At 39.9% G+C, this 18,099-nt stretch overlaps 1 protein-coding gene and 1 long non-coding RNA gene across 3 annotated transcripts; one reads left to right on the top strand and one right to left on the bottom strand.

Annotated features, from left to right (window-relative positions):
* Positions 1-2,051: 2,051 nt before the first annotated feature.
* Positions 2,052-13,795, bottom strand: LOC147581166 (uncharacterized). Of its 2 annotated transcripts, XR_015251491.1 has the most exons (5): positions 13,699-13,794; positions 12,383-12,693; positions 10,683-10,812; positions 9,626-9,786; positions 2,052-4,285 (listed from the first exon to the last, which is right to left on the bottom strand). It is a non-coding gene; the product is annotated as an uncharacterized LOC147581166 (long non-coding RNA). The 2 variants fall into 2 exon arrangements; XR_015251490.1 differs by lacking the exon at positions 2,052-4,285 and having other exon boundaries at positions 5,190-9,786; positions 13,699-13,795.
* Positions 13,796-13,929: 134 nt separating this feature from the next.
* On the top strand, positions 13,930-18,036 carry TSPYL4 (TSPY like 4). The gene has a single exon (XM_086707644.1). The coding sequence runs from the start codon at positions 14,025-14,027 to the stop codon at positions 15,276-15,278; it is 1,254 nt and encodes a 417-aa protein (XP_086563770.1). The 5' UTR covers positions 13,930-14,024; the 3' UTR covers positions 15,279-18,036.
* The last annotated feature ends 63 nt before the right edge of the window (positions 18,037-18,099 follow it).

Below are 18,099 nucleotides of genomic sequence, written 5' to 3'. Positions count from 1 at the left end.
GCTTCACTTTTTCAGGATTTATAGTTAATGTCATTTTTTTGAGACCAGGTCAGGAAGAGATTTCTTCTTCTATTAAAATTCTATTAAAATAAAAAGGGCCACTTAGGTAGGCTGCTAATTTTTTTATAAACCCACAGATGTCTTATTAGTGTCCAAAATAAATACCTTCTCTGAGTCTTGGTTTCCTTGTCCATCATGCAGGGATGATAATACCTATATTATAAGCTAGTATTCTCCCAGGATGTATTTGGAGAATGTCAATATAAGGTTGTAGAGAGGATAACAGCATACATTTGGGAGTTTACTATATGCCAGGCACTGTGCTAACAGATTCCAAGTATTAACATAGTTAATACAGGTTAGAGTGTGAAAATGCCAAGCACAATGCCTGGCATATAATATGTGGTAAATATTAATTTCCATTTACCTTCCTCTCCATTTTAATTTCACATTAATTTACATCCAGACAATTACCTAGCCTAATATTTCTCAAAGTTGACTGTCCATTATAAATGGCTGGGGACCTTGGTAAAAAATTCCAGGCTCTATCCCCAAACCAGTTAGACACTAAGGTACAGACATATTTGAGAATCATGGATAACCTTTCCTTGGACTCAAGGGAGGGAATACCCACTCCCTTCCCAGTTTTGTTAAATTTATTCAGAAATATATTGCCTTATAACATTCAGGTATTATAAAGGACTGGGCATATAGTAGGGTCTCAGCACGTCTGCTCCATATTTTGACCCCTGGAGTCTTGCAGGATGTAATTAGCCTGATTCCACAAATGAATTAAGTACTTGAAGGTCATCATCCTATCCCTCCCCTCAACACCCTCCCCTCCCCCACCAACCTGGCTATATATATATTCCTTCAATGTTCCTTATCCATTGTGAATGCAAATAAACAAGATTCATTATGCTTATATTTTTCGTAAAGTCAGGTGCTCCAAACTGAACACTGTTAACGTCCAAATAACAGAATAGAAAGAACAGAATGGGATTTTTTTTTTTTTTTTTTAAGAGAGAGCACATGAGCAGGGGAAAGGGGCAGAGAGAGAATCTCAAGCAGGATCCATGCTCCGTGAGGAGCCTGATGCAGGGCTTGATCTCATGACCATGAGATCATGACCTGAGTGGAAATCAAGAGTCAGATGCTCAACAACTGAGCCACCCAGGTGCCCTGAATAGGATTATTACTGCTTATATTCTGCATAGTATATTTCTTTGAATGGATCTTAAGAGAACATTAGCTTTTGGGGCAGCAATATTACCCTCTCACTCCTAATAAGATTAAAATTTACCAAACCCTTAAATTTTAAAGTATTCATGTGCTGCTGAATTAGGTTTTTTCATGTTACACTTTATTTTTTATTTTATTTTTTGTAAGTTTATTTATTTTGAGAATGAGAGAAAGCGCAAGCAGGGGAAGGGCAGAGAAAGAGGAAAGAACAAGAATCCCAAGCTCCATGCTATCAGCACAGAGCCTGACACACCAAACCCATGAACCACGAGAACATGACCTGAGCTGAATTCGGACGCCTAACTGACTGAGCCACCCCGGCACCCCATTCATGTTACGCTTTATTGAAGTTTGTTTCCAACAGTTTACATGTATCTATATTAATTTTTATTCTATTAAATTAGTCTAATTCTTTTAACCTATTTGCATTTAGAGGATCATTAATTATTTCTAATGAGTAATTTTACCCCCTAATTTCACATCATTTACAAATCTGGTCTGTAGCCAGGTCACTGTTGAAGTTCTCCCAGAAAGCTTCCTTTCAGAGTGATGCAGTATCTTTAGGATCTTTGTATAAACTATGGAGCTACCTACTCCCTCCTCCCCCCGTCCCCCCCAAACACACACATTTTAACTTTCTCCTAGGGCATCAGCAAGCACACTTGGTACCTCTTCAGAAATCAGTTAATGAAGCCCCCTCCATGCTGAGGGATGAGAAAGTGTGCCATTCCTCCCAGATGCAGTCCTAATAACTGATACACTTTGTTTTTCAAATTCCCCTCTCAAAAAAGGAAACAACTTCTTAGTAATCTTTTTACTTTCACTCTTTTTTTTTTTTAATGGCAGTATTAGTATTTTGATATTACTATTTCAACTGTGGGTTTGAAACTTTTCAAATCAAAAAGCTGGAGAAATATTTAAAATGTTGTACAGCTTATTTTCATCAGTTGTCAAAAATAGAAAAAATATATTACAAAAGTACACAGATAAAAGTAAAATTGATAATCTTGATCAATTTCCATCAAGGTAATAATAATACTCATATTTAAAGATTGTTTTATAATTGGAGACTATAGGAGGCAAGTAGGAAGCACATATTATTGTGAAGAGTTACCAGTGATGTTGGGTTACTTCCTACAGCTCTGGATAGACCCAATTAGGACGCTGCCCCAGAATAACCACTTAACCTAGAAACTTAAAACTTATTTTGAGATTCATGAACTCTTCTACAAAATTCTAGAAATATGAGCCTTCTTATTCAGGGCTTGATTTCAGCACACATTTCTTGAGGTCCACTAATAGAGTAAAGGTTTGCATTGCAGAATCAGCCACGGCAACTGGATGCATGATTCCATACATGTAAGCCTTTGAATGTGTGACAGTAACTTCATTTCCAAGTCTTCATGTCTTTAAGATTCAACCTCTGATTCTAGAATTCATGGCAGTTTAGTATTGGGAAATGAGTGTGTTCTCCATTTGCTTTCTAGTCAGCATACATATCCAGCTTGAATCCATTTGCGTTTTCTTGACCACATTAATAGTGGCTAACACTGAGTGACAGATATTTAATCTTTACCACCTCACTGTTGTTTTTGCCTTAGCCCTCTCTCTTTGCTCATTTAAGTCACCAAAGATGTTACCTAAAAGTAGTTTTTCTTTTGTTTTTGGAATTTATCATTGTTTTCTTTATTAAAGTATAATTTACATACAGCACAAGAATGTTCATAGCAGTTTTATAACAGCTCAAAAGTAGACACAAACCAATGTCCATCACTAATGAATGAATAAATTATGGTGTATTCATACAATGGAACATGACTCAGCAACAAGAAGGAACAAACTATCAATCATGCAACAATTTCAGAATCATTGGTCAATGAAAGATGTCAGACAAGAGAGTGCATACTATGTAATTCCATATATGTGAAGTTGGATAGCATGGAAAACTTATCTATGGTGATAGAAATCCAAAGAGTGGTTGCCTCAGGGTTAGTAATGAGAAAGAAACATGAGCAAACTGTTGGGTGATAGTAATGCTGGATTCGGCTGATGATAACACAGATGTATCTATTTGTCAAAACTTGTCAAGTTGTACAATCAAGATCCATCCATTTTAGTGTAAGTTATAACCTCATTAAATAACAGACTTAAAATTATTGTCATCAATTCAAAAAATGGAATTCTATTTGCCCATTTCTGCTATTTTTACTTTTCTTCAGTGCTTAAATACAAGTTGTTGACTCTACTTGTATGACCTTGTTTGCAAGTTCTTATTGCTGTATAATTTCATTTCTAATCCCAATTTTAGGATTACTTTTTTTTTTTTTTTTGGTTACTTTTCACCTTCAATTCTGGGCAAAAGTTGATCTCTCTAGAGATTTCCTTAACATACAAACTAAGAGGTTGTCATCCTCTGGTCACTGAAGAAGTTGAATCTGCTCATATTGACCTGTAAGTAGTACTCACATACTTATTCAATAATAATCTCCGTGTTTCCCTTTTCATTTCTGCAAATTTAGATGTCTACAAGATGATTCTCTGACCTTCTTTACTTGGACCCTTCTCTCTGACTCCAGCTTCAACTTACCAGTCTCTATTACCCTAACACAGTAGATTGTGAAGGGTGGCCCCCGAAAAAGCAGCGTGAGACTCACCTGAATCTTGTTAGAAATGCAAATGCAAGAACCCCACTTCTTCTCTTATAGACTCAAACTCTGGAAGTAGAGTCTAGCAACTGTAGTTTAACTAGCAATCCAGGTAATTCTGATGCATACTAATGTTTGGGAATCATTGCCCTAAACCCCATTGCTGTTCTTGCTTTATCTCTTAGTTTCCTGAATTCAGTTCTCATTATAAAAACAAAACAAGAGGCGCCTGCGTGGTTCAGTTGGTTCCACGACTGACTCTGGCTCAGGTCATGGTCTCGCAGTTTGAGTTTGAGCCCCGTATTGGACTCTGTGCTGCCAATTCAGAGCCTGGAGCCTGCTTCAAATTCTGTCTCTCCTTCTCTCTCTGCCCTCTCCCTCTCACACACTCTCTCTCGCTTTCAAAAAATAAACAAACATTAAAAAAGTTTAAAAACAAAACAAGATATTTACCTATATTCTTAATGACATTTGAGTTCTCTACCCCATGGAGTTACAATTTGAGCCTCAGGTATCTAATTCTGCTCCAAGTACACACCTCTGTCTTCAAAGTCTTCTCAGCAGATTGTTAGAAATATCAGAAATTTCCGGGGCGCCTGGGTGGCACAGTCAGTTGAGCGTCCGACTTCAGCCAGGTCACGATCTCGCGGTCCGTGAGTTCGAGCCCCGCGTCAGGCTCTGGGCTGATGGCTCAGAGCCTGGAGCCTGCTTCCGATTCTGTGTCTCCCTCTCTCTCTGCCCCTCCCCCGTTCATGCTCTGTCTCTCTCTGTCCCAAAAATAAATAAACGTTGAAAAAAAAATTAAAAAAAAAAAAAAAGAAATAAAAAAAGAAATATCAGAAATTTCCATGTATGCTCTCATTTTACATGTGTAATCCTACAGTTTTTGTATCACTATCCCCATATGATAGGGAAATAGAAGCTTAGCAAATTGAAGTGTATTAATTTAGATATAAGTAACACAGGTTGTATTCAGTTAGGGTTCCTTATTTCAAGCTAGGGCACATCTCACCATATTGCAGCAACCTGTAATTTTAGCATAAAGACATTTAAATCCTAATTAAGTATACATAGGTTAGCTTTAATATTCCCAATCTATTCATGAATGGCTTTCAAAAGGGATGTATTATTTACCTTTATATATCTGTTCATTTATCTTTGCATATGTTAAATAATACAGGTTTTCTAAGCTCCATCAGATTATAACTGTTTCCTGTATTTAAAAATACAATTCTTGATACTTACTGTCTGAATTAAACTGCTTGGTTTTACTTTCCTTCAGAAGAACAGAGTTAGCCAAAGTAGTTCAAATGTTTTAATATCCCTCTGGAATTTGCTGAGATGTAGACAGAACTGTTATTATCACTATGAAATGCAAAGAATGTGTATATATTGAGGTTTGAGTCAATTGGGTGATTACTTATAACAGCACTTCATACTTAATTGTTATCCTCTTAACCAAGCTCTAACTTCTCTTAGTACAATAAGGAGTTGTGTTGAGATGAGTCTAGTACATGGTAGTCTAGGTGCTGTTGTAATCAATCATTTTAAGTAACGGTCAAACTTCTTCAAGTTTACTCTGAGGTCAATTTTGATGAATCCTCTCCAATTAGCTATTAAAAGCATAGATTTCATGTAACTAATTTTTAAAAATTATTTTATAAAGTCTTTAAAATAATATTATGTGAAAAAAAATGTGGTGAAGCATTTTATTTTAGTGCCAGCAAAACATTTTTTTCCTATGAACTGGAAATATCATATATCTAAAATCATTTAGAAGTAACTGGAACAAAGGCACCTGGCTGGCTGAGTCAGAAGAGCATGTGATTCTTGATCTCAGGGTTGTGAGTTCGAGCCCCACAGTGGGTGTACAGATTACTCAAAAATAAAATCTTTTAAAAAAAGTAACTGGAACATAGTGGACAAGTATTATTACTATGTCCCAGTGTTTTATATCTTTCTCATGTTATTCAAATTGTATCCTACATGGTCCAATTCAACTCTTTTTTTCACTTACTGCTCCATTATTTATGGATGTCTTTCATCTTTGAACTTCTATACACTTACAGTTTTATAGCAGAATTTGACATTGATTTTATTTTGTCTGCACTATACTCTATTTCATGTAGGTAAATCTTAGCATAAAAATAATAAAAATTATCAAGTCAGCTTTTATTTACTGAAAGCCATTGGGATGAACCCTTTGCAAATATTTCATCTTCCTAACAGTTCTGTAACTTAAGTTTTATTATATTCATTCCATATTTGAGGAGTTTATGGCTCAGAGAAGTCAAGTGACCTGCTCAAATTGAACTGCCTGTATGTGGCACAACTGAGACATGAAGCCAGAACTGTCCGATTCCAATGTATGCTCTTTACCCAGTATACTAGGCAGGTTCTCTACAGAAATAGGGTCAATAGGAAGAGATTTATATGAGGAAATGGCTCATGTGATTAGGGAGGTCTACTGAGCAGTGTCACAATCTGCCACATGCAAGCTGGAAACCCAGGAAAGCTGAGTGATGTAGTATAATTCCAGTCTGAGTCCTAAGGCCTAAGAACCAAGTGAGCTGATGGTGTAAAGACCAGTCAAAGGCAGTAGAAGACTCATGTCCTAGCTCAAGTACTCAGGGAGGAAGCAAAAGAGGCAAATTCCTCCTTTCCTCTACCTTTTTGTTCTATCTAGGCCTTCAACGGACTGGATGATGCCTACTCATGTTGGGAAGGGCAATCTACTTTCTTGAGTCCACCAATTCAAATGCTAATTCCAGAAACACCCTCACAGACACATTCAGAAATAATATTTAGTCTGGGCACCCCCTGGCCCAGTCAAATCGACACATAAAATTACCTATCACACTCAGCACACAAAGGTATGAGGTCATTCAGGTCACAGACTTTGTCTCTCATTTCTCTAATGATTGAGGAAAGCAACGCTATCTAATCTTGTTTTTTGGCTATATATTATCATGGGAGGCATCATAACTAAATAAGCTTGTCTGAGAAAATTTTAATTTTGTAACAGTGATAGCTTAAGTATAATAAAGATTATGATTCAATTCTAATAGTATACACAGCATAAAACATACATTGAAAATTCATGCCACAGTTGTTTTATGAATGTATGGTATGTAAAATTATCATAAATATTCTCTTCAGAGCAGTTTAATTTTTTTTTTTTCCAGAGCAGTTTTAACTTTAACCTAAAAGGCTGAGAAACTAGTCAGATTATCATTTTAAAGACCACTTTCTCCCTCTAGTGACCAGGAATGAGAATACCATGTCATATTCACAGGCATTTAAAAAACTGATTATCAATGTATATGTGTACTTCCCCCTATGGTGTCTGGGAAATTTGCCAGCTATTTTGATTATTACAATGGATGTAGGTGTGATTGGTATTCATTAGGGACATTAGGGATGCTAGATCCTGCAGTGTGGAGAACAGTGCCCCATATAAAGTAATTATCCAGTGTTAAACATATAGATGAAAAATATATTAATTATTATTTAAGCCTAGAGCCTAGCACCATTTTACATATGAAGACATTTTGCACTGTTTTATTTTTATTTATTTATTATTATTTTTTAAGTAAACTCTACCCCCAACATGGGGCTTAAACTCAAGACTCTGAGATCAAGAGTTGCACATTCTACCAGCTGAGCCAGCCAGGCACACCCCTCACCTCCCTGCACTGTGTTAAACACTGCATTTTTTGAAAGCAACTTACTTCATCTACTCTTAAACACTGCTTGTAAGATACATCGTTATCTAACACTAAGAATGAAAACAATTGCCAGTTAAACTCTGACACAAAGCTTTCTACTGCTTATAATTTTTATTTTATCCACAATCAACAGAGTGAAAAGGCAACCTATAGAATGGGAGAAAATATTTGCAAACTATATATCTGAAAAGGTTAATCTCCAAAATATATAAGGAACTAGTGATTCTATAGGTGTAGCCACCTAACTACTTCATCATGTCATTTAGTACAGGCATGCCCAACCATTTATAAATTAAAATAGATATTTTAAGAATTATTTCCCTTTTATTTTTCCTTGATATTACAACCAAGATGTTATATTAATTTAAAAAAAATTGGGGTTCCTGGCTGGCCCAGTCAGAAGAGTATGTGACTGACTGTTGATCTAGGGGGTCATGAGTTTGAGTCCCACGTTGGGTGTAGAGATAACTTAAACTAAAAAAATAAATTTAAATGATGGTACACTATTTGTGAATTTCAAGAAAGAAACAGGAGTTATAAAATACTCATTATAAGTAATGTTTTTCTTCTAATTTTTTTTTAAAGTTTATTCACTTTTGAGAGATAGAGACAGGGTGTGAGTGGTGGAGGGGCAAAGAGGGAGACACAGAATCCGAAGCAGGCTCCAAGCTCCAAGCTGTCAGCACAGAGCCTGAAGCGGGGCCCAAACTCATGAACCATGAGATCATGAAGCTGAGCCAAAGTTGGCTGCTCAACCAACTGAGCCACCCAGGCACCCCAGAATGTTTTTTCTATTCTTCTAGAAAGTTTCCTACAAGCTCAATTTGATTGCCCCTGTCTCAATAATTCTGCTGTTCCCATGGCTGGGTTCATGGGTCCCATACCTGGTGTAATGCTCTGCTGTGCCATCTTCAAAGTCTCAATAAATTTTGAACAAGGAGCCCCACATTTGTACTTTGCACCAGGCTTGCATATGACATAGTGGTCTTGACCGCAACCAACAGAAATAATAATAATCTCTGGCTTTGAAGTAACACATCTTTACATTTTCAAAGTGCTTTCACATCTGTTATCTTTTTTGATCTTCACAATTAAGCAGTTAGAAAAGGAGAGAAAGTGGTAGAGAAGATACACCTTGAAGTCAGAATAGGCTTCAGTACAAATCTAGACGCTGCAGTAATCTTAAACTAGTGATATCATTTCTCTCATCTTCCCCTTCCTTTTCTGTAAAATAGCAGTACTACCTGTCATATGAAAGTTGATGTGATAATTATGTAAAATAACATAAAGCACATGGTAGACACTGAATAAGTCTTTCTCCTTTTAGCTCTTCTCTGTCCCCCAACTCCCAATTTGCAAAATACAAAAATTGAAACTAAGACGTTTAAATGATCTGTTAAATGTGTTAATCTGGGTCCTCTGAAGAGCAGAAGTCAAGCTGGGATTAAATGTGCAAAGTTATTACTAGGGGAAATGACTGTGAGTGAAATGGGGAGGGGCCCAGAAAAAAGATGGAAGAAACTTTTGACCAGGAAGCAAGTCTGACTGAGTGAAAAGAAGAGCAAGAGAAAGTTGGGTGAAGTGGCCTAGACTCCTGTGCCATCCAGGGAAGATTCACGAGGCCATTGAGGAGTCCTTGAGTCAGCCCGGGTCAGTGGTCAGCTGAGTCCCGCAGTTTTTAGGAATGGTTTTACCTTATGTATTCTAGCCACACTCAGTCTTGGCTGGAGCAGCTCACAGGAGGTATGGCCTGAATGCAAGCAAAGCAGGCTACAGATTTCAGGGTACAGCATTCAGGCCCTTGGACGTTATTCTTCCTGTATTTGGAGGGCTGTAAGGTGCATCTTCATGGCCACCACATTAATCTCCACACTGAGATGGTGCCAAAGCCAGAGGCAATTTGCCAATTAATATATGTCTTACCATGAGTGAGTTAACTCTCTGTGATTCCTGTGTCCTTGTTTATGAAGTTAAATGTATTAAAATGCCTAATGCAACCTTGACTCTTACCTGCAAGAAATTCAATTAGCTCGGTATCTTCTTTGAATGTAAAGTTAGTTGTTCTTCAGCCATTGTTTTCCCAAAAAGTAGGACGGCTTTCTGTTGGAATTGGCAAGTCTACCTGGCTCTGGACACATGGAGTCTGTCTGCTAAAGATGCCTTCGTCCTGTCTGAGGAAGAGAAACATTTCCATAGAATGCCTCTGTTGCTGCTCAACTCAACTCGGCTTTGGAGCCCAGGAGAGGTGACCCATTCAGTCAGAGAGACATAACTCCTTCCATACATTAAGGGTCATTTAGGGGAAATTGTTTGAAAATCAAGTATCTTTTGGCTGTAATGGTCCATGAAATAATTATTTTTTTTATTTTTAATTTTTCCATGAAATAAGAAAAGAAGGAAAAAAAGACACGGAGATGGGGGTGAGGGTGGAGGAAAGAAAGCAACTTATAAGGAAGGTTCACCTATGTAGAGTGCTGACCCACTACTCTGAAAAGTGAATAAAGATAGGTTGGGTGATCTTATTATTCCCATTTTTTTCAAAGTAGGCTCTACAACCAATGTGAGGCTTGAGCTCACTACCCCCAGATCAAGAGTTGCATGCTCCTCTGGCTGAGCCAGCCAGGTGCCCCTTATTTATCCCATTTGCAAAATGTGGAAATGAGATTTTAAAAAGTCAAACCACTTGCCCAAATTTCCATTGCTCGTTAAGGCAGAGCTGGAACTCCAGCCCATGTCTTTTGCCCTCCTCTAGTAAGACTAGGTCTACACAATACCAATAAAAAAAAAAACAAATGAACAAAGGGAATGTTACATTTGATGGATGGAGAACTGCAGACGTAGGGCACTGAATCGTGAATTCCTGTTTCTCCTTTTAGTAACTGGGTGCTTCCCCAACAATTGTTAGTATTTTTCTGGATGGGCAGAGGGGAATAGGAAGATACGATTTAACATTAAATTGAGATGGTCATATGGTCTTATTTCTAAGAAAGTACCTTTACATTTTATACATTGTGTAGAACTGCAGGACGATACAATGAATGAGTGCACGGTTCTTGAGTCAGATTACCTGGTTTCAGCTTGTGGCTCTATATTGCTGCTGTATGACCTTGGATAAGCAACTCAGTTTCTCTTTGCTTGAGTTCCTTCTGAGGTAATGTAAGATGGAGGTCATAATATTATTACCTCACAGGGTTGTTCTGAGGATTAAAAGAGATAGCACATTTAGAAGACACTAAATAAATGTAGGCCAAAATGAATATATAATCAGAAACCATGTCACTCTGAAAAAAGAAAAAAAAACTTGCTGTTCAAGAGCAATAACAGTGGATGTTTCCTAAGTTTTCCAGTGTTTACTATATACTTTAGTAAAGTCATTCCTGTTTGACTATATTAGTTTATTTTTGAACTTCTGTTAAAGTCCGTGTCCTGTGGCAAATGTACCTTCTAGTTTTTCACGACATTTTCTGCAAATGCTTTTTCATACAATCGTGTTACTGATATATCTTTTTCTCTGTAGTGAGGTTTATTGCCAATTGCCATTAGGACAGGCTCTGTTGTGTACCAAAAAATCCTATATTCTAATACGCAAATCAAATGATTCCTATTTATAATACATACATCTACTCAACTCAAAATGAAATGCTAGCAGAGTCATATTATTCATTTTGGTAAAACCTTTTAAAATTTACATTTAAATCAAATCATCACATTTTATTAAAATGGTCAATGAGATAGTCAGTCACTGTAGATGCCAAGGATGAAGCCACTATACAGCCATCCTTGTCCAGCTGGGATGAGGAGACTGATCTGCATAAAGCAACCAAGAGAGTCAAAGATAGAAGGTAAGTACTAAATTGGGTGGCAAAGGTCATAGAGCTATAGGACTATCAGAATGATAAGGGAAGGTTATGTGTAGGAGATAGGAGGAGGCAATTTGCCAATTAATATATGTCTTACCACGAGTGAGTTAACTTTCTGTGATTCCTGTGTCCTTGTTTATGAAATTAAATGCGTTAAAATGCCTAATGCAATCTTCCTGAGATAGGCTTGAATGGAGTTTCAAGAATGGGCAGGCTATTATTAGTGGAAAATGATTGCAATGACAAGAACAATCAAAGCTATGGACAGGGACGTTTCAAGTAGTGGAGGTAAAAATCTTTCTAAAAATTTGGTATATACAACAAGAGAAAAAAGTTCACAGGTAGCAGCCTCAGGTAATTTTATAATTTTCTGTTGCAAATAGCAAATTCTTTCTTCTATGGCAAAGGAACTTTGATTCAGCATTTGCTCTTCTCTGCTTCTTGGCTCAGGTTATAATCCTAGAGAATTAATCCTCCCACAGTACAAAGACTCTTTAAGAAAGGAAACAAGGCAGAATAGTGTCAAAGAGTGACTCAAAGTCACAAAGTCACTTAATGATAGCACATTGCTTACTAATTGATTTCACCCCACAGAGGCAAAATAGGATTTATTAAAAGAGGAAAAAAAAGGAGAGAAAAATCATTGTAGTCTGAGAAGAGTGAATCTTGTTTGCACAATTTTTGTGGGATATCTGATTAGTTGGCAGCAATTTGGACAGTCTGTCCTTGAGTAGGCTGACTAGGGGTACAAAAATATCTTAATTGTTTACGAATTCTCTTGCAAACCTTTGTGAGCTAAACTATGAAGCTGCAGGGCAAGCTGTTTCCCTTTAATGTCAGTGTCTTTTCCATCAACACCTCATTCTTAGTTGTACTGGGTCTGCACTACTTCCCTCCAGTCTCCTACCTGCTGCTGCTTGTTTCTAAATCCAATTCCCCACATGCTTCCTTTTCCCTGGATCCTCTTCTGAGTCCTAATTTCAAAGTGATCATAATCTGGAGGCTCTGTAGTGGAGTTTCTATTACAAAGAATTATAATCAGGGGCTCCTGGGTGGCTCGGTCGGTTAAGCGTCCGACTTCGGCTCAGGTCATGATCTCACGGTCTGTGAGTTCGAGCCCCGTGTCGGGATCTGTGCTGACAGCTGGGAGCCTGGAGCCTGTTTCAGATTCTGTGTTTCCCTCTCTCTCTGCCCCTCCCCTGTTCACGCTCTGTCTCTCTCTGTCTCAAAAATAAACAAACGTTAAAAAAAATTAAAAAAAAGAATTATAATCATTTTTCTAATATGAATTTAAGATGTTAAACAAAAATATGCAAAATTTAAGTTTTCCTTCACTCTTGCATTTTTCTAAGGACTAACAGCAGTGTTTTCATACTCCAACAAACAAAACAACACATAGCACAGTATCGACATCACTAGCAGATGAATTGTATGAGCTGACTTGAATAGACAAATTTTAAGTAAATACTTTAACATTTTAAATGTTACTTAAAATATTTTAATTTGGACAAGTAATAGTTTCAGTGCCTGCAAACAGTTGATTATTGCTTCTGCCCTGCAGTAAATTATAACAGGGGCATATTTTGGCAAGTATTTGCTGGCTTCATGCCCACATGCATTATAAAGCAGGAACTCCTTTTAGATTAGGATTACAGCCTAAGGATAAGCAACATATATTATGTACAACTGTGGAAATTAAAATCTCCTGAGATCACATCTTTTTCAGAAATGCTTAACGGCTAAATTTGCATGCTCACGCATATGTCACTTCTAAGTAAGGAAAATACATTTGCTATTTATATTAGTTAAAAGGGATGAGGAAATATTGTCCAATCACTTCATAGGTATTGGCCAAAGTACATAAACAAATTGAAATAATCATTATGTCTTGTTAGGATGAGAGAAACTTCCCTTACAATTGCTCCTAATTTTTTAAACCATCGCTTAACAGAGCAACACTTTTCTTAAAAATCAAACTCTGCTCATCTCAATTCTTTGATAATAGTCACGAATCTGTACATTAAAAAAGGCAGGCAGGCGCCTCGTTAGCGCAGTAGGTAGCCCTCAGTCTCATAAAAAAGGCACGCAGGTGAATTGCTGACTCCTCCTTACCATCCACGAACGGCCCTCTGAGCTGATGAACTTGGACCATAACCTTTCTTACCTTTTAAGTAAATATTTTAAGAGAAAAATTAATAGCATAGGTGCCTTAGAAATAGATACAGAGCCTTAGAAATGCACATTGACACAGTTCTCACATGTTCGAGTTTGGTCTGCACCCAATCACGTAAATCAAATCTTTTCCAGAAAGACGAAATTCATCCATTTTATAACACAAAGACAAAAAGCATACCCTTGACTGACGTAATCATTAGGTGCAGCGAATTCTCGCGCGACGTGAAGATGCTGCCGCCGTGACGTCACCAGTTGCCATAGCAGCATCCTCCAGAGTGGAAAAGAGGGGTGGTGCGACAAGCGGTTTGGGGCGGAGCGCGGCTTCTGCAGAGGACAAGGGACGCTCTGCTCCTGCGGATCGGACTTCCACCAAAATGAGCACCCTGGATGAGGGCAGCAACCCTCCTGTCGCTAAAGACTGCGGCGTAGCTACTGCCGACGATGCCCCAGGACATCCGGACCTAAACCAGTGCCAGGGCGAGGAAACCGAGGCGACCCAGGTGATGGCGGACACAGGTGAGGAGGGCAACTTGGAGACCCCCGCCGAGGCAGGCGCCCCCGAGAGCCCCGCGAGCTGTGCCCCTGTGTTCCGCGTTCGAGTTTTTGGGAGCCGCAGCCGTGTAGCGACCAAATCGGGCCAGAAAGAGGGTCCGCCTCCGACGGAAGGCTTGGCAGCAGCCTCTGCTTCAGCCTCCCCCGCGGTAGCAACCGACAATAGCCAGGAAAATGGCTGTCAGCGTAGAGAGCCGCGGGGCCCTGCTGGGGAGAAAGCTCTAGAAGCCTGTGGCGCAGGGGGGTTGGGGTCTCAGATGATGCCTGGGGCGAAGGCCAAGGAAATGACGACAAAAAAGTGCGCCGTTTCAGCGGCAACGGAAAAGGAGGGAGTAGCGGAGGAGGTGGTGGAGGAAAAGAAGGTGATGCAGAAGGAAAAGAAGGTGGTAGGAGGAGTGAAAGAGGAGTCACGGGCCAAGGCCCCGAAGATCAATAACTGCATGGATTCCCTGGAGGCCATCGATCAGGAGCTGTCAAATGTAAATGCCCAGGCTGACAGGGCCTTCCTTCAGCTGGAGCGCAAGTTTGGCCGGATGCGAAGGCTCCATATGCAGCGCAGAAGTTTCATTATCCAAAATATCCCAGGTTTCTGGGTCACTGCCTTTCGGAACCACCCCCAGCTGTCCCCTATGATCAGTGGCCAAGATGAAGACATGATGAGGTACATGATCAATTTGGAGGTGGAGGAGCTTAAACACCCCAGAGCAGGCTGCAAATTCAAGTTCATCTTTCAGAGCAACCCCTATTTCCGAAATGAGGGGCTCGTCAAAGAATATGAGCGCAGATCCTCTGGCCGGGTGGTGTCTCTTTCCACTCCAATCCGCTGGCACAGGGGCCAAGACCCCCAGTCACATATCCACAGGAATCGGGAAGGAAACACTATCCCCAGTTTCTTCAACTGGTTCTCAGATCACAGCCTTCTAGAATTCGACAGGATTGCTGAGATTATCAAAGCAGAACTGTGGCCCAATCCCCTACAGTACTACCTGATGGGCGAAGGGCCTCGCCGAGGAATTCGAGACCCAGCAAGGCAGCCCGTGGAGAGCCCCAGGTCCTTCAGGTTCCAGTCTGGCTAAGCGCTGCCCTTGTGAGAAGCTCCTGCACAAGTCTCCCACCACCTCCCCTTGAACCATTGCTTAGCCAACAGCATGCAGTCTTCTATCTGCTTTCTCTTCACACTGAACTATTTTGTCCTTTGGTTCTCCTAAATCTTCAACAGTCATTTGCAAGATTGACTCTTACATGTTTGTGTTCCTCTTCCTCTGGACCTTCATGCTCTTCTGTATCCTGTTACATGTTCAAGTGCATGGCGTTGCACTGCTTCTATGCCAAGCACATGATGCTGTAGATAGGCACTGCCTTCCTTTGCATGCCTTGGGTCCTGTCTATGACCATGGTCTAGTTCTAGTTTTTTAAGTGGTTCTCTACCACAAAGAAGCTTGCAATACCTTTGCAAATAACTAGCTGGACTTCATACTTTATGCTGACTGTCCTCCTGATAACCATGTATTCTATGGCAAGTTCTTTGAGTTTCACCGCTGCAAGATGAAACTACTCTAGATGATGCCAACCATCAACGCAAACTGGACATTTCTAGCTACCACTAACTGGTTCCCAGCTGCCTCCCTGGGCCTGTGCTATCCACCCTGCTGGTTATCTGGCAGAATAAGGGGGCTAGTGGGTGGCTACAAGGCATGAGTGAGGTAACAGATGAGAGGTTTTCAGTGTTATTGCATCTTCTTTTCACTCTGCTTTGTGACCAGGTACTGGTGAGTATGAGGGTCGGTGCTATGGCCCACACAAACCTGCTGTCACCCTCTGGATGAGCTTTGCATAGGCACCATTGCCTGCCTCCTCAGCAACTGACTGTGGACTTAAGCTCCCAGGCAGCACACAGGGAACTCCGCCTCAATAACCTTGTGCCATCAAATGGTTACCTATAAACCCAGTTGGCTGTGGGGCAGGTTGCACAGTCATATGTGATAGTGCCCAAAGCAAGGCCGGAAGGGGTTCACTTCCAGCAGTTAGCCTTTCTGAGCTGGAGTCAACAAACCACCCTTAATCAGATAGTTTTGTTAGGTATCCCCTTCTCTAACTCCTGCACTCATTCTGAGCATGATAAAGTTGCCAGGGTGGGGGCACCAAGGGAAAGGTGTTCCTGGTCTGTGTGGCCTGTTCTGCATCTTTTTGTCTCTTTCCTCCACCCCCACCCCCTTGTTCTCTCCCCCACTTCCCTCTCCTCTGAAGCAGACAGGAAACCAAACTGGCAAAGCGGGCTTTGTGTTTAATTTTCTCTACCCTTGATGGTGTCCAAAGAGAGAAAGGTACTGTACAATAGACTCCACATGTCTTCTTGTGCTCTTCTGCCCTCAAGCCTCCACCCTACTTCCTTTAGTAAGGTCTAAAAGTTTCAAAGGGAGACCTGTAGGTTATTTAGTTATGAGCAGTGTTCTTTTGGGCCAATTTTGACAACCCCACCTTTTCCCTGTCCACTTACCAAAATCCGTGTGTTTCTTGAGTTTAGTTAGAGAAGCAGGGAGGAAAGACAGAAGGGCCTCACAGTGATGGATTCAAGGCAGATGCAGAGAAGGTTGTGATGTAAAGCGGCCAAACTTAGTTTCACTCCATTTTTCTAAACATGGAAATTTTGGCGGGGGTGGCCTTGACCACTTAGAAAGAACCCCAAGGCAGCATTTTGAGGTCACCTCTATTCTCTGTACTATTTTATTACTGCTCTCATGGCCCAGGGGCCTCCATCCTGTTGTCTGGCCTTCTTGGCTTTCAGGCTTCAGTTTCCCTATTTCCTTCCCTGCTTCTCTCCCAACAGATGAGGGAGCAGGCTGCAGTGTACATTGTGGGAGATGTCAAACTTCCTTCCTGGGGATATGTGGAGTTTGTTTGGATTTCCAGGACAGGTTCCAGTAGGTGGGACAGCAGTGTATCAGGGCTGTGTTACTTGGGTGGTATATGGTAATGGTAAGGACTACCTGCTTTCTCCTGTTTGAAGGCCTTGCCCTAAGTTCCATGAGTGCTTGGGAGGTCTGGGTACAGCAGTGGGGAGGGTGCTCTAGGCTGAGGGAAGTGAGAGCCCAGAAACCAAAATGAACCAAGTAGTCTTGGAACGGCACAGGAAGGATGAACCCTGCAGCTTTGGGAATGGAGGGGGAGGCCCCTGAAGCTTTTCCTAGGAGAGGTGGGAGAATCAAAGTGGTTGATGTTTAAAAAGGATACTTAGAGGAGTTTTCCCTAACTCCCTTGAATTCACCAGTAGGTTTTTGTCTAAAATGCAAAAATGCAAGTCTGGTTGTTTTCTCTCTGTTATTATAGGAGTGATCTTTTCTGTATAGAAGATTAATGGTATATGCTCATTATTTCACTGTGTTTGAGTAAAATCCTATTAATTCCTTTCTCTATTTTTGCTTGCTGGCGAAATTGACATTTACAGGCCTGCTTTTTGCTTATAATTGAGAATATGTGCAAAAATATCAAACTTGTTTCCTGTGCAGTATGAAACCTGTGAATATTCGTTAATATATCAGCTTGTTCTGGTCTGTCTTCATATATAGCTCTATTCTTAGAAATATAATTTGAATGTGATCCTTGAAATTTTGCAAATTGTTGCTGTGTCTTGTGGAAGTAATTTCAAAAAGAAAACCAGTTCTTTTGTCTTGATATTTCTTGCCCTAATAGTAATGTTGTACTTGAATTTTATGTTCCTAACCAGTGTAAGTATTTGTAGAATTGCTCTGTCAAAGTAAACAAGGATCGTTAAGTACTTTATTAGTCTTCTTCTGTGTGCTCAAAGGAAAAATAAAAGTCTGTCACTCTGCTGTATTTCTTGTTTTCACCAAAAAATAACAATAAAGTTCTGTGTGTCTAGGCTAATGAAAGGTTGGG

This window comes from Puma concolor, chromosome B2, assembly GCF_028749965.1.
Source record: "Puma concolor isolate L17-30 chromosome B2, mPumCon1.1.hap2, whole genome shotgun sequence".
Classification (NCBI taxonomy): domain Eukaryota; kingdom Metazoa; phylum Chordata; class Mammalia; order Carnivora; family Felidae; genus Puma; species Puma concolor.
Note: the sequence above shows the minus strand (reverse complement) of the source record. Positions and strands in the feature narration are given on the sequence as shown.

Coding starts and splice junctions, on each gene's coding strand:
- TSPYL4 (XM_086707644.1), top strand. CDS start 14,025: ATGAGCACCCTGGATGAGGGCAGCAACCCTCCTGTCGCTAAAGACTGC.